We start from the raw sequence: 16945 nt of genomic DNA, 5'->3' as shown, positions 1-16945 counted from the left end.
GCGTAGCACACACACCCCGACCATGAGCGGGTCCCAACGCGACTGTACCATTGAAGAGAGGAGGGGGTGGCGGGGGGGGTGAACGATGGGGGGGGGGGGAGCCAATTGCCCCAGCCAAGTGGGGACATCGTGGCGGGGGTTGGATGGACTTTTAAATGGGTGGGGGGGGGTATAACAGACTTAATTAGGGAAATCCTGGGCATGGAGGGAAGAGGGGGAGGGCTGAGGATGACCCAAAGTCTCAATACAATTTTTACCAGGAGGGCCCCTCCACATCGGGGTGCTTGGACTATTTCATTTGGCTTCATGTGGTGTAGGAAACAGGGTACGCAGATACACCTCCCCATGCCTTTGAAGTGGGGGGGGGGGGGGTAGCACTATGATCTCCACACAGATGGATGCATGAATATTTGTTTCTGCACTGTCATCTCTTTGATACCTCGGGGCCCAGGCCTGCAACACGTGGTATCCCAGGCAGTCTCTGGCTCAGCCACCATCCGGGCATGGCCCTTCTGAGCTTTGCGACGAGCGAGGAGAGGGCTGAATTATTTGGGATTTGATGCGTATATGGAACAAATAACAACGAAAACCCTACAAAGGCAGAGCAACATTAAGTTTGTAATATGTACAAATATACGCAGCAATCACACGGCGTGTAATATTCACGGGACACAATTTTAATTCCATACATGGCTTTTATATTATTATTATTGTTGAAACGATCATTCTTGGATCTCAGAAAAAATGCCTTTCTCCTGCGGAATGCATAGGACAAACAGTCCCGTGAATATCACCACAGCCTTTGTTAAACCTTCACGTTTAATCTTGATTTAAGCCCCCCAAATCCCCAATCACTCCTCTGCTCTTTCTTTTCGCCGAATTCCAGGAGGGGTAGAGCGGGTCCACGTCAATGCGTGCTGGGGCCGGACTAAGCTGTGGTGCGAGAAGCCAGGTTTCCCTGTCAGGTGTCCATTGTTGTTGTTCTTTTAAAAGCAAAGCTTGCTGGAAGATCACGCTTGTGAAAATAACACTCTGTGTGTGTGAAGCGTGCGCGCGTGTGTGTGTGTGAGCAATGGTTAGCGCACTGCGCTACGAACCTGGCGACCCGGGTTCGATTCCCGCTCACGGCCACCAACATCAGTGACGATTATCTAACCCGGTCCTGGGCCTCCCCTAGGTCGACTCAGCCTCAAATGAGTAACCTGGTCCGTGTGGTAACATCGCCACTGTGGAGACAAAGGCGTCCGGGCGTGGTGCTGGCTACCCACTCCCTCGTGTGCCGTGCCGGCCTTAATAGGTGCTGCTCGCTAACAGCACTTGCCCCTACAGTCTGCTAAGGCTCGAGTCGACACGCGTGCCAGCTTGGCACGGCACCATTTAGTTTCTGTTCCTACTTTCTTGTTTTCATTGTTTAGCCCAAGATACATCAACCACACCTTGCTCGCTTGGCCACAGCCGAGCAGAGCGGCGCTGAGAACCAAAAACTACGCAGCGGCCCCACCACCACCATCACCACCACCCACCCCTCCGAGTCGATACTAAACCCGCTCACGTCGCAAGGCACGTGTTCCCCGCGACGTCGGCCAAGAACCCACGGCAACACTTCCACACGCCAGCACAGGATAACAAGAACGATCACGGTCTCGTCAAAGGAGTATAAGGGGCCGTCCATAAATGACGCCACGCGATTTTGGACGATTTTTGACCCCCCTCCTCGTCACACCGGCGTCACAAAAAGTCAGACCCCTCCCCCTCAAATATGACGTCACAAAGCTCTGCCCCCCCCCCCCCCCAAATAAAACATGCTTCAAATCGCGTTAAAGTACAGTATTGTTATTGTAGTGCGTATTTAATGTGGCGCTCTGATGTTGTAGGAGAACACATTTATTAAAAAGACTATTTAATTAATTAGAACGTGTTGTCTATATTTATTTAAAGTTGCTCATTTTGATGTGACGTCACATTTCTCAAACCCTCCCCCCCCCATCGTCACAAATGTCTGACCCCCCACCCCAACCCCCTAGGTGCGTGACGTCATTTATGGACGTCCCCTAAACCACGCGTGTATGATAGCTCCTGGTCCAACACCATGTGAGACTAGGCTCTAAGGAAAGCTGTCTCGGGTGTGGACCAATCAACTTCAAGGACAGCGCATACATTATCAGAGTTGTGTTTTTTGTTTGCATTATGACTGCAGGTTTTGTGGTCTATGCAAACATGACAGTTTTGTTGGCAGATAAAAGGATAAAAAAACAATCATCATCCACGCGTGCTCCAACAGAAGAAGAGGCGGCCGCACCGCATGACCCCCCCCCGTGCGTCATCGCAGGGGGCCCCTTCCCCCTCGACACGAGCACGCCACTTGGAGGCGGTGCGAACTTTCCAATCGTCTGGATCGATAACTCTTCTCTTCGCAACTGCTCGTTGCCCGTTTGGTTTGTTGTCCTTCGGCTACGTACGGTGCGGAAGAAGTTCAACTGTTGAGCGAACGCCTGTGGTGTAGGCAGTATCACGCCCGGCCGCCTTTGTCTCCCCAGCCGCGATGATTTCACACGGCTCCGGGCACACGCGTAATGCCGAGTCGTCTTCGAGGGAGAGCCGCGGGGGCGATTGAGAAAATCGCCACTAATGGAAATAAAACGTCAGGTGGTCCCCAGAGCGCGGTGCGCTAACCGCCGTGCCACCACTCCCCCTCCCACGCACGCTCCTTGCACGGACGCACGCCTCGGTCGAAGAGGAAGAAATTCTCTCCAAGTCGGCCAGCCACAGATACAAACTCCCCCACCCAAAAACCTCCCACACAAGAGAAATAATAAATACACTCAAATGGGATGTTTTGTAACTAAATCCACGCGAACAGCATGCTGCCTTGGAATCACACCAGCCGCCTCGCCTGCCAAGGCAACGGAGGGGAGAATTCAAGTAATGGAGTCCACAACATCCATCCACCAACATCACCCCACTCCCTCCCCTACACGATCGGACCCACCCCCCACGGCTCCCTCCCTCCCTCCCAAGTCTCCTTTTCCTTTTTCGGATGCGGAGGAGGCTTGTTTCCGAGTGTGAGCTTTTTCTCACGCTCTGAGGAAGTGAGAGGGGTTAGGTCCGCGCGCCACGATTTTCCAAGTCTCCTGCCCGCCCCACACCCTGCGCTGTGTACTGCCACAGTACGGTCACTGTCCCTCCCTCCACTGTTGACGATCGTCCCACTATTGTTGGGGTTTTTTTCCTTGTTAAAAAAAAAATGCGTCTCTTTTTAAATCCTTTATATTAAGTTCACTTGCTTGCTTGCGCGCGCTTACGGCCGTGCAAATATTTCGGTCGTGTTTTAACCCACTTCCCGTGATCCAATCGAGCTGACATTTTGCACACAGACTCGTTGTGCGTGACAATTTATTTTCGTGAAAAAAAAATTCCATAACTTTACAGTTTTTAGGAATTTTTTAAAAATATTTAATTACCAATTGCTTAATGGTGGCAGGCAATCATCTGACCCATAGGTGGCAGCCATCTCAAGCCAGGGGACTAGAGGACTCTAGCCGCCACACATATAAAGGATTTATAGTGAAAAACTTTGTTTTTACCGGTTAATTTTTTTCTCCCCCATTGCATCCCACAATTGTGCTTTTCGGCGCCGTCACCTCGCGAGACGAAGGGCCCATTACGGCATTCGGATGACTCGGCGGAGCGGCGCTACTCTCCGTGCGAGGAGAGTGGCCTGCGGAAGTGGGCTTCACAGAGCTACCGCTCAGAATCGCCTTCGCGCGGCCTCTGAGCCACACATTAGGGAGAACAGCGATCTCACTCACTCGCCTATCCAGAGAGAGTAATGTTCATCGCATGACAGCCAGATATATGTGATTTCTCAAAGCTGAAATGTATCCAAATAAGTAAAACAAAAAAATTGCATCATAATGGTTTGATGTGCATTCCAATTAGTACGGGGAGTGGTGGGCGCAATGGTTAGTACACTGTGTAATGAACCTGGGAACCTGAGTGTGATTCCCAGCCACTGCATATATCATTGGCGCGTGACATCTCAACTGGTCCCGGGCCCTCTCTTCACCAACCCACACACTGACCCGCTCGGTGAAGTATGGTCATACCCCCACTTCTCCCCTTTCCCCAGCATGGGGATGCCTTGACGCAGCAGTGGATCGACCAAGGGCTGTTAGTTAATTCAGTACTAATTTACAGAGGGAATTATAATCATTGTTAGTGTATTTGTTTCAGACGTTTGTCGGTACGTATGTTGAGGAATCGCTGTGAATTAATTTGACTTGGTATTAGACCGCACTACCGAGGAATGGGTTTCAAATCCCAGCCGGGGAGTTGTCTTAGCTCTACGTCTCTCTGGGATCAAACACTCGTGCTGTTTGCGCGCGCCTAAGAAGGCTGGCACGGCACACGAGGGGGTGGCGTTGATATCATCACGCCCGGACAGCAGGTAGATACGCAAAGACAAATATACCCCGTATAGCCTTCACCATACTGTTGGGACAAGTGATGTTAGCGAGCACCTATGAAGGCCGGCACGGCACACTCGAGGGTGGGTGAGCAGCACCACGCCCAAACACAGACACACACACACACTCTCTTTAGAGTCAGTGGTGAATTATCAAATTTCTCATTTGCAAGGTGTTACCAATGCAACAATGGTTGGCACCTTCACCCTTACCTGCAAACACCTGCGCATGCCTGTGACGGGCAACGTTTTTATTCTGTAATGCGCTCGTGGCGTTTACTAGCTCTGGACAAGGATTCATTGTCTAATTGTAACCTGCAAGTTGGCTTGACTTGTTATCTAATCGCTTGAGCGTAACACTCCGTGGGGTGCAAGTTGCATGGCTCACTGATGATAGGGTTGATGTATTTATCCTAAATATATACTGGGTATATATATTGTAAGTAGGGATTGACCAGTGGTTGTCCTATGTATAGACTCGACCCTGTCATGGTAATGTGGAATGTCCACCACTGGCTCACGGCTGCCAACGGAGGATGAGCACCGCCTCATTGCTAATTTGGTTGAGAAAATCACGTTTTACCCTTTGATGAGGACGAGACTCAAAGCAAGCTCAGACATTTCAGTTTACCCTGCTCTATGCGTAAAAGGTGATCAACCTCTAGAATGTTGTTTTTTAAAGGTTCAGATGAAAACAAAGTGTTGTTGTTTTTGTTGTTGTTGTTGTGTGTATTGTTCTCGTTATAAACGTCGACTCGACTATAATCGTCAAGTCAATCTGTTCGTGTTATTCCACTCGTCGATAATCTATGAGGATTGCAAGGCCCCTTTAACTGCGGGTGACCTTTGCCAATAAGCGACGGCAAAAACGGAACGCTACGTTGAAGGGGAACGTGCCAAATGTGAGATGTCTAGCCCTTCCAGAACATCGTTGTCATTAAAATCAGTCACTCAAGTCAGTCGACATCACCAGGCCGATGTGCACGTCGTCTCCTTCATGAACGGAACATTAAAGACACGAGCCACAGCGGTGCGAGTGTGGCCATGCAGCCAAAGCGATGGACCGTACAGCAAAGCAACCGTCAGTCTGCGCTCTTTCAACGAAGGAAGGGCAAAAAAACTACGCGAACTCTCAACTCGTGGCTGGCAGACCTCGACATTAGCATTCAACTCCTGAACATATTGACATACGCAGGAAATATAATGGGGTGGGGGAGGGGGGGGAAACAAATCAACCACGATTTTTTCTTGCACGAATTAAACGTGCGAAAATTCACCGGCGATTGTAAGCTTCAACAGAAGAATCGTGACTGAGCTTGGTAGACAAGTTCACCTTGATGGAGGAGATACTCCGACCCTGCTTGAATATTCAATGAGGGTTTTTTTTCTGTTCGTTCCAATCAATATCTGTTATATTTAGAAGCAGCTGAGAGAGCTCCTTGGGCTAGAATGTCAAATTCTCAAGGGAGTACGTGCGACGAGCATTTAATGGAGGGTTTTTGTTTTGCTTTAACATCACAGGAACATCGCGTACGCAGCAAATACTCGGCGGAAGCATCAGTGCATCCTCCGGTAATGATACGAGACGAGACAATAAGCCTGCAAAGAGTTGAAGAATTGTCTCACGTGGAGAGGCGATAACTTGATGCGGGTCAAAGTTGAGCGTCTTTCTTCGACTCCTTGTTTTTGTACCAAAGTTATTTTTGAAGAAGACAATTATTGTCTTGAGCGGCGGCCACCGAATGACCGTGCTTGGGCTTTCTCCGACCAATTCATTGCAATTGTGTTATCGGGTGTCCGGTCACGAGGTGGAGGAATCCATTCGGAAATCTCGGCGAGTCGCGTGCGCCAAAGAACGGCTGCCGCAGAGAGATTCCATCGTTTGTTTTTGGTTTGTTTAACAGCGTGTAGCACTCGCGCGAGACCGGGATGAGTCTCAGTTGCGTCACCAAAAGTGACAGAAGCAAAGCAAATGAAGACCAAAATTGAAGGTAAATAGAAAAATCAAATCAAAACTACCACAAGAGAAATCGGTAATGGGTGGCACTTCTCCCCGTACGGCCTAAAATTACATGGAGTTGTCCAATGAGACTCAAAGCAATATTTTTTTGTGAATTACCACTTTTAAAAAAATATAAGCAATTTTTTGCGCGTGAAGTTCAACTAAAACCTAAACTAAACAATGTTAATTTTTTTTTATTTAAAGCTTTCGTGACTGCAGGGATTCATATTCTTGGTTCTTTCGGTAAAGTCACGTAGAAGGGAAATAATAAAATAAGAAAAATAGAAAACAATAAAAATTCTCACGTTTCGACTGCAACACAAATTATCTTGCTGTGGATTTCACACCTGATGATGATTGCTTGTGTTGCAGTCAAAACGTTGTGAGAATTTTTATTTAATATTTTTTTTATTTGATTATTTCCCTTCTACGTGACTTTACCGAAAGAACCAAGAATATAATGTTTATTTTACCAGGTAAGAACCACTGAGATATACAGCTCTTTTTCAGAAGTGATCTGGCCACAAACCATGGCTCAACGGAGTGGTGTCTGTGACAATTCATAGCAGCCAAATACTATAAATGCAAGTTTACAAATGTGGAGGGAAAAACCAGAGGATCCGGAGATAAATCCACGCAATCGTGGTGAAACATGCAAACTCCAAATATACAGGCCTCAGGGTTGCAATCGAACCCACAAACTCCTGTATACAATGCGAGGTAGTTAACATCTCGCACCGTGGCACCCATGGTGACAGAGTCCAAACGATAAACCTGCTACACCTGAGGCCCCATGGGTTGGTGCCTGGATTTGAACCCAGGGTCTCAACGGTACCAGCTAAGGGGCCTCCCGAGTCACACGGTCACCTCCAGCGCGTGCTGCATAACGATGCAATACCAGCAAACGAGCCCAACGCAGCGTCAAGGAAGTCGCCTGTGGCATTCTGGAACTCGACAAGTCAAAGTGGAAGGGCAGGAATGTTCTTCGGAGTAAAACACATTCCTGCGGAGGGAGCTGGTAGAAACGTTGGTTTCTCGGTCAATGGGCAGGGTCAACGGTGGCGTGGTGTATTCCGCAAATATGGCCGACTGTGAGGGCGGGCACAAGCCGGCGTGAGTAGGTTAAACGTTTAAGGGCACCACGGGGTGACCAGCCCCTCCCCTCCCCACCCAGCCCCACCCCTCCAACCCCCCACCCTTCCCACCAGCCCCTCCCCACCATCCCCTCTCCACCCCTCCCATTTTCGGATGCACGACGGACGGACAGAATAATCCCCTGTGGGCTGGTGTAACCAGGAGGTCCCTACCAGTATGAAGGGCATCGTTCTTGTAATGTGCAATGGACAACCCCTGCTCATTTTCCGCAAGATGGCATGCATTTGAGCAATCCCGATGGAATAACGGGATAATTTAAACCTGGAATAAATTTGAACTCATAACCTCTATGGATGTGATACACAGGTGTTCTTAACCACAGCACCACCCAAGCAGTGCTTATAACAGCGGCAGTGTACGCATGAACCGACGCAAACACGATTTCATCAAAGGGCAGCAAAAGGAACTGTAATGGCATCGAAGGCATTTTTATTCTCATTTTCAGGACAAAATATCATAACAAATTCCATGGCGCTCAAAAAGCACTGCATCGTGATACAGAAAAAGGACTCCAACACTTTTTCGCAACGGATTCCAGAGATTACGCTGCCTCCAAGTTTTCCAGAAGAGATTTACAAAAAATATATATATACGTATATGTTGACCTGAAGCAGGCTGCTCAGTTGTACGAAGAAGTTGTGTTTGAAAGCACCAATACTATTTACCAATAAGAGCCATTAGCAGCAGCGTGGATTTACTGCAATGCACGCACTCAAACACTTGCGTTAGGGACATTCTGTTGACGAGCAATATTAACTTTGTACAGCGCCAAAAAGTGTGTTGCCAATTTCCTGCGCACAGGCAGTTTACTGCGTGACTGGAAATTTGTTTTTTTTAAACAAAAAATACTCTCAAGTGCTACATTTCACAAGATCGCATGAACAACATTGTCTCGCTTTGAAAAACGTTGCGGCTCCGGAAAAAAAAAGTGTTTAAAAGGAAGCTTTTACCATCAAAAGGAATTATAAATCCATTGGCATCCACACTTTACTTCAGAGCGTGGCACAAGTTTTGGTACTTGATAATGAACATTTTAAATATAAACAATGATGGCGTTAGACTAGGTGACTTTCCGCTCACCGTGTTGCAATTTCCGATTGTTTCAAAGTACGAATGGTTGGCGTCTCTTAAGTTAATATTCAAGGTTTAACATTTGCCTACGCATCTCTTTATGCCACACAATGATCGGGACGATTAGAAATATATGGAAGTTCTCAGGTTATTTAGCTTAAATAAAAAATAATCATCATGTCTTAGGTGGAATTACGTAGGGTAACAGCAAAAAAACGTCAACCCACAACCATCAAACTCGCCAAAGACAACAACAACAATGCACTGGGGAGCAATAGCAAAAGTACCATTCCCCAAAAAGTGAGGGCTTCCACAGATTTCTAACGGCCATGCCTCCTCATCTCCCACCCCCCAAAAGGACTTAACGCTCACCAGCATTACATCATATCAGATATAGCAACCGGCATGCACTGTAACGTTTCCGCGTCGCTGACGTTATCGGACCGCGTCCGAGTTTCGGCGGCGGACGACGAACCGAGGCCACCTTTGACCCGCCGAAAGATTTCGCAATTTGGCCACAGCAGGCGTGGGTGGTCAACAGGAGGGAGGTTGGGCGCAAAACTGTGCAACGGGGGACAGAACTGGGACCCGCCTCTACGAGCCGCCTCCAGCTGCGCGCAAAACAAAAACCGCGTCGGCCTTTTAGCCAATTTCGTCGAGCGTCGTGCTGCCCATGTGGTCCGTACTTTTTGTTTTCGCCCCCATCGCTATTGCTGAAAGTTGCGCGTCCATGTAACAATCACCGAATGTTTTGGTTTTGGGGGGGGGGGGAGGGGGCATGGACTTTTACGGTCACGTTATCGTTCACGCACGACAATTCGTGTTGCGATCACATCATGAGCATGCATGCAAGTACTTGCTTTAAAATACGTCTTTTTTTGTAAGTGCTACACTTCGTATACTTTTTTCAATTACAATCCAATCACATTTTTATTAGGTTAACCGTGACACTGTAAAACTTAAAGAGTGTTGGTCAAATGGTGCCATGTTTTAATTTGTAAAACCATTAACAAACCAAATGGTCTCTAATGGCACTCACAAACACGTCGATTTAACCGCCATAAACACAATTTTTCAGCACGCACAGCCGTCAAAGCACCGACACAATGCTAATAATCACGTAACAACCGCCGTTAATTCTCGCAAGACTTGGCAGGGGCCAACAATGACGAGGATTAAGATCGGTGAAAGATTGGGGAGAAAAAAAAGCGGTTTTGTTTGAAACGTCACCACGATTCGCCCTCGATGCACCGTGGTGAAATGCTGCGATAAATTTGCAGCGCACACTTCTGAAAGTCCAACCATTTAATAAAAATACACACCTCGGCCAAGTACTTAATCCTCTTAATGCTCATCGTGAATGGACTAAACGGGGTCAACGTCTTAACACCTGCATGTTCCGTTTAAAACAAAAACAGTTGTGCGTAAAATATATATTTGGAAAGAACAAAAATTCCCCAATATGCAATAATTTTCAACGTTGTTTTAATTTTTATCCCACTCGAGAGAATGCTTATCCTCTGGCGCGCAAGCTGCTCTTAATATGATAATTTCCACCTTGCACTCTTTCACGTTAAGAGCTCACATCACACCAAGTGCTGCAGTCCGCGCTTTAAACATCAACTTTATATTTAGTTGCGTCATTGCGAGGTTGTTACGCCATTGTTGAGCCTAAAGGTCACCGCTTAAAATCTGCAATTAAAGTGATTGGTTGAGAGTGATAAAGGCAAGTCATGTTTTAAAGCCAATTGTCTTTAGAATTACACACTTGTAGAAAATCGCTTCACTTTGGAAAAAGTTGTACGTATCAAGGTCACCAAATAGCACGTTTCACATCCTTGAAAACAGTAACTAAACCCAGGCAGGTGACCAACCCAATGCCAAACCTCGACTCTGGTATCACATTAACAGGATGCACTGGGCTGGACCAAGAGGAAAAACGACAGGAAGGAAAGTGAAATTCAAGAGCAACTAAACCACGACCAAATAAGCCACTTGGAGGAGGGTTTTTTTGTTTTATCCAACAAAGAGTAACCTGCGGTGGCGGGAGTCATCGAGACGAGAGCGGGGCGCGATCTGGGCACCGTGCTGTTGGTGACCGAAGAAGCAGGCACACACACCACGTGTCCCCTCGGCCTCAGAGGGACGTTGCCGATCGAGTCCGGCGTGCGACGAATAAGAGGAGCCGTTTGCAGGGGGGGGGCATGGGGTGTGGTGGCACAAGCCCACCTGCCTCGCTGGGACCCAGATGAAGGGCATAACAGCGCTGCCTCTAAACAGGTTGGAGAGGTCACGGGCAGATGGGCGCGTGCCGGCACCGATTTACACCGGCTGGGCAGCCAATCGGAGAGTCCCGCTTCCCGTCTCTCGCCCAGGGTTGTTTATTTCTCGCCGTACGGATACGTGGGGCCAAGCCGTTATTTTGACTTGCGGCTATTTCATAAAAATGTACGTCGGTCCGTTTAGCGCGGAGCGGCAGGGGGAACCTGCAGAGGGGGCACATGCAAACTACAGAGCTGGGTTCCTTTTATTCTCTTAAGAGCAAACAATCATATTTATTACGAGTACCTTCGTGTTCCACCGAAATACCATTTTATATATAATGTATAAATATATACAAACATGGCCTTTCAGTTTCCTTAAAAAGCATCAATTATCCCTACACCGCGCATTCAAAAAAAGTCGAGAAGAAAAAAATATACATTATCACCTCCGCCTGCGGAAGATTACGGAAAGAAAATACAAAATGGTTTTTTTTTCTGTACGATTGTCTTGCCAGTATATCAACACTTTTTAATTGGAATGTGCCAAGTTGGACAGCCAGTCACAAGGGCCAAGACAGCAGCAGCCACCACTGCCCAAAATAAAAGAAACCCACGCACTCCCGAGAGGCTGCGTTCGCGGCAAGAGATAACCTGGCCACGTACGTCAGTGTCTATGACACGCGGATTAGAACTTCAATGGCTAGCAGAGCACGAAGTTGCTGATGTATTTCTTTCATACATCTCGGCTACGCACTGCCATTACGACGTCAAGATAATCGCGGCATAGAAGAGCAACAACAACAAAAAAAGTTGGCAAATTCTTTTTGGCTGAAAAATTCATAGGAAGTATTTTTTTTTCTACATTTCACTAGTTTTTTTTTTCCCATTGCAATAATCTGTGGGTTAATTAACGGTAATAATAAAAACTGTAGACGATTAACAAATCTTTAGTTTTAATCGTTCAAGTGAGCATGGTTTACAAGGCTCACGAAAAAAAAATTTTACGCGTAAGTTTTAGGACGCAACATTTTTTTAGAAATCTGCAGATACGGTACTAAAGATCTTTAACCCGTTTCGGCAGACTGCAGGGAGTAAAACTGCGCCGCATATTTGAGAAGTTAATTGGGCCACTTATTTAAAACAATTATAAACACAACGCAGTGCGTTAAAAATGATTCGTTACAAATTTTTGAAAAAAATTGTAGCCGACGGACTGCATGATCAACCATGATTAAAAATAAATGTTTGCTTTGAACTTTTCCTGAAAGAAAAATAAATACGAACAAATGCAATAGGCTGAAGGGATATTTTGAAGTTCTAGCTACAATCATGCGTACAATTAATATCAAGGCGTCAATGGTCACGTACAGTGTTTTGACAATGATCAACAAAATGCAATTAAAACCTGGAGGCTGGTTAATTTTTCTTTAAAATGTGATGAATAATCACGAAACCACAACACACTTTACCTTCGAAGCTTCAACATTTACGATAAGCCAGCTTGGCAAAAAAAACTTTGATTTCAAATGTAATTTCAAAGCATATGGCAACTTGTGTTTAAGCAAATACAAAATTACAGCGAAGGCTTACATTTGCACTACGTTGTATGTATATCTATTTTTAAATCAAGCAGTTGCAAAACACCTGCCCACCCCATTATTAATGCTCCACTTGCAAAACTTTTTTTACATAAAAAAAATACATTCAGAACATTGTCAAATGAACATGAACCGATTTATAATGCTCAATAGTGTTCAATTAATCATCTTCAAAATTTGGGCCACAACATTCAAAAAGAATAGAAAACATCCCCTAGCGTTCTCTGCAGCAATTGTAAATGCTCATTCACTAAATATGTATTTTGATCAGCCGCACAGCGCATTGTGAACTAGGCGACAACAGAGGTGGGAGTCGGTGGGTGGCATCTTGCACACGAAGGAAGCGCAAACGGGAATACGATGAACTGAAAAATGCTTCGTTGTTGCCACGTACGTACATATGTTGAATTTCTTTCGCACCGTACGTAGCCAACCGTGCTAATCGGGTGGTGCCATGTGAAGACGAAAGGACCCAAAGTCTTCAAACGTCCTCCACGTTCCTCCCATGGAAACTTAACTCTTCCACCAAAACGCAGCTCATAAAATTCATGTGTTTCACATACACGTTTTGTGTTAAAAGTACATTTTTTACACGTATATCTGGTCTCTTTTATTTACACGTGTCTTGAATTTCACAAGTCGTTAGCGGTCAAGAAAAAGTAGCAAAACGTGATAGCACGTTACAGAGACATTTTAAGCAAAATGTTGCTTCTTTCGTCACAGGTAAAAACATTTTTACGAGGCCACCATAAATGGTAGAGCCCACACAAATGACTTCATGGTTACCCCATGACCTGTTGAAGACTGGTAACAACAGTACCAATCTCCCACCTCCAGGATTCCCCCACGACAGGAAGCCACGCCAAGCCATCTACGAGGAGCTAACCAATCGCCGTTAAACAAAACGCACTTTCTAATTCATTTACCATTTCATCCCATTGCCTTCGTAATTGTATTTTTCTTTACATTCGCCATCACAACTTCCTCTTCCATTTTCCACCCCGAACCTCACATGACCAAAGCGGCTTCATCGCCGTTGGGCCAAGCGACGCACGCACCCCCCCACCACCACGCTCTCGAAACCGCCTCGTCAATCCCCGTCGGCGGCCGCGAGGCCACGGCAAAGGACGCGGCAGGAGGAGGCAGAAAGAAAGACACAAACCGCCGCGGGCAGCCAGCGGTCGAGCTTGCTTCAGGCGGAGCCAAGCGAGTCGAGCTTGAACACGTTGTGGTTCGTGGGCGTCGTGAAGAACAGCGCGGCCTCCCCGCCGCTGCCTCCGTCTCCCGCCCCGCCCTCTCCGCCGCCCTTCGTCGCGCCCGGGCGGTTGTCGCACGGCGGGCTGCCCCTGCTGCCGACGCTGTTGCCGCTGCTGTTGCCGCTACTGCTGCCGCTGCTGCTAAGCCCCAGCGTGCGCTCGAAGTCCAGCAGCTGCCCCATGAAGTTGAAGTTGGGCGAGATGTTGGCCTTCTTGTTGCGCACGAGGTCGTAGGCGTCGTTCAGCGAGAGGTTGAGCGTCTGCATGAGGTAGGCGACCGTCACCGTGACGGAGCGGCTGATGCCGGCGAGGCAGTGGACCAAGACGCCGCACTTCTTCTGCCGGGCCTCGTCTGCGCCGTCCGCGCACAACCACGGAGATCGCCGGGGGCGGGCAAAACAGCAGCAAGGAGACATTGGGGGCAAGGGGGCACACGGTGGGGGTTTGGGAGAAAGACGGTCGAGAGTTAGAATACGTTAGCGGTGAACGCAGTCGAAAAGCAAGCGTGAAACCGTGCCGGGCGTTTTATTTTCGAAAGCCGCATTTGGATATCGATATTTTGGCAAAAGAGGGACATTTATTTTTACATTGTGGTAACTTATTTGAGCAAATCGTGTCGACGACGATGTTGAACAGAGTTTGCGAACCTCGGGCAACCAATGTAGAAAATGACCACCATGTGAGCATTGAGATGAGTTTGTGTGAAACAAGCAAGACGGGTCGTGGTTCATAGCATTTTAAACTCAAAGATGTTGGAAAATTAGTCCGCAAATGCATCCATAAGTTTGTATACTTGCTCAGCATTGATGCAGCAGGGACAATGAGATGAAGAATTCAAAGCTGGAGTGGCTTGCACTGCGGGACGTAGGCACGAAATGGAGAAACCCATCTCTGTGAATGCTTGTTCGTCCAAACCAATCAAGCGGCCCGAGGTCAGATAACAACACCTCAAGCAGCCAAATAGTAAGAAGCCAATCTGTTGGAGGTACGGGGTGGGGTGGTGGATCAAGTGCCAGTAGCTGAGATGCCAGTAGGTGCAAGTACAGAAATGAGGATGTTGACCAATCTATGTTGATATTCCCATGTTACAACCTCCCACGTGTTTTTCTATGACGTGTAAACAGTGGTAAGTTGTTTAGAAAAAATACAAACAGCTTATTCAATATTTGAGAATATCATTTTTTTTAAAACGTGTTACAGACAGACGGAGACGAACACTTGCGGAATGCTGCCGAAATTAATTATTGCGACCGGAAATCAAACCTGTCTGCCGACGCTCTCAAAAAAAGATACCGAAAGCCATTTGTTATATAAATGAATGGAAACCCTTTCTGGGACCTCTCTCCAATAACAAGGCGCATATTTATCCGGCACGTGTGCGCACAGCCAGAGGGGTTGAAATTATAAATATATTGAGTGAGCTAGAGGGAGAGAAGAGAGCCCGGGCAGGATGAGGTGACAGATTGGAGCCAGATCCTGAGCCTACATGGCAGAGACGATAAAATAGGCAGCAGGCAGGGAGGGACGGAGGTAGGGAGAGAGTTCGAGGGAGGGAGAGAGGGGTGTGACCGGCAAGAGGGGAAGCCACGTTCTGGTAAAAGATTCCTGGCGTCAGGCTGTGGGGGCTCGATTTACTACCAGGATTTCCCGATGCTTTTGAAAAGCCGGAAAAGCCAGAGTAGGGGAAGGCCGGCACCTGAATGAGGCCAAGTTACAAGCACGTACGCGCAGGCACACGCGCGAGACCGCGTACAGTGCACGAGCACATACGCACAACGCATCACACGCAAGGACGTGGAGCTGTGTGCACGGCCGCATTTGCGCGCTTGCGGACGCACATAAATGCATGTACTTGCTAGCACACACACACACTCGCATTTGTTTGTGTTAGTCTATTGTCTTTCCCCCGCACCTCTGCTTAGCACGCTTGGCTATGTACGGTGCGAAAGAAGTTCAACACGCACACATTTAGCCTTTAACAGACTGTTGGGGCAGGTGCTGTTAGCGGGCACCGATAAAAGGCTGGCACGGCACACGAGAGAGAGGGGGTAGAATGACCAGCACCATGCCAGGCCTTCCTCTTTCTCCCCCGTGCTGAAGTGTACACACCGCACCAAATTCTCATTTAAAGCCGAGTACCCGCTAAAGTGTGCAAACACAACACCAGATGCTCGTTTGAGGCAGACTTGACCAAGCTGAGGCCCAAAAAGATTTCAGAAATCACTCTCCACTTGTATTTGCACCAGGTACTCATCAGGGAGGACAAATACCAAGTTATATATCAATTGCCATTTATGTTAGCAGTGGTTGGTAATCTAACTCAGCTGACCATTACGACAAAGACCCCCATATAGCCTTTAACAGACTGTTGGGGCAAGTGCTGTTTGCGAGAAGCACCGATGAAAGCCGGGATGGCACTAAAGGGGGTGGGTGGCCAACACCACGCCTGACCACCTTTGTCTCACCAGTGGCGATGTTTTTACACACTGCACCAGGTACTCATTTGAGGCCCATGAACAGTTCAGATAATCGTCACTGGTGTTGGCTGTGAGCGGGAATCAAATCGGGTCACCAGGTTCGTAGCGCAGCGTGCTAACCACTGCACCACCATTCCCCATACTGCACATTATACTCACTCGTACATACATACATGCGTTCATTGCATGTTATATATGCAGGTCCGTAAAACATTGCTTGGAAAAGAGCTTTAGTTAACCCCACCCAGACGTATTGTTAGACCCATTTACAAGCCCTGTAATTTGTCCATAATCATATCATAAATGCACGGCTGTTCGTGCTTCTTTGCCATGTTGAAATTAGCAACAAAACCATACGAGCCCATGTCCATTTTCAATAGCCACCGCTCAATAACAACCTACGTTCAGGATATGACGTACGAGGCCGTACACAGCCAACGTGGGTCTCGTGATGAGGGACTGACAAACGGCACGAACCCAACTTCAGTTACTTAACGTTAATGCACTGCCGTGGCGATTATTATCAAACAGACTGCCAATTTGCGTGAACACAAAACATCCTGTTAATACTGTTCCTTCCTGAACGCAATTGTTACTTGTAAGTTTTGGGACCAACAATCGCCGTCTGGAAGAAGGCGATAATGATGATTTTAGTCA

At 47.4% G+C, this 16945-nt stretch overlaps 1 protein-coding gene across 1 annotated transcript in view; it reads right to left on the bottom strand.

Moving 5' to 3' along the window:
• Nucleotides 1-8034: 8034 nt before the first annotated feature.
• The window catches only part of LOC144731732 (dual specificity protein phosphatase 6-like), a 33545-nt gene continuing 24634 nt past the window's right edge, over nucleotides 8035-16945 (bottom strand). The window contains exon 4 of the mRNA XM_078612934.1: nucleotides 8035-14163. Within this exon, the coding sequence (XP_078469060.1) occupies nucleotides 13748-14163 (416 nt within the window). The 3' untranslated portion in view covers nucleotides 8035-13747. The remainder of the gene's footprint in view (nucleotides 14164-16945) is intronic.

The sequence above is a fragment of the Lampetra planeri genome, chromosome 40 (genome assembly GCF_965212315.1).
Source record: "Lampetra planeri chromosome 40, kcLamPlan1.2.h2, whole genome shotgun sequence".
NCBI classification, from domain to species: domain Eukaryota; kingdom Metazoa; phylum Chordata; class Hyperoartia; order Petromyzontiformes; family Petromyzontidae; genus Lampetra; species Lampetra planeri.
This window is presented reverse-complemented; position numbering and strand designations above follow the sequence as displayed.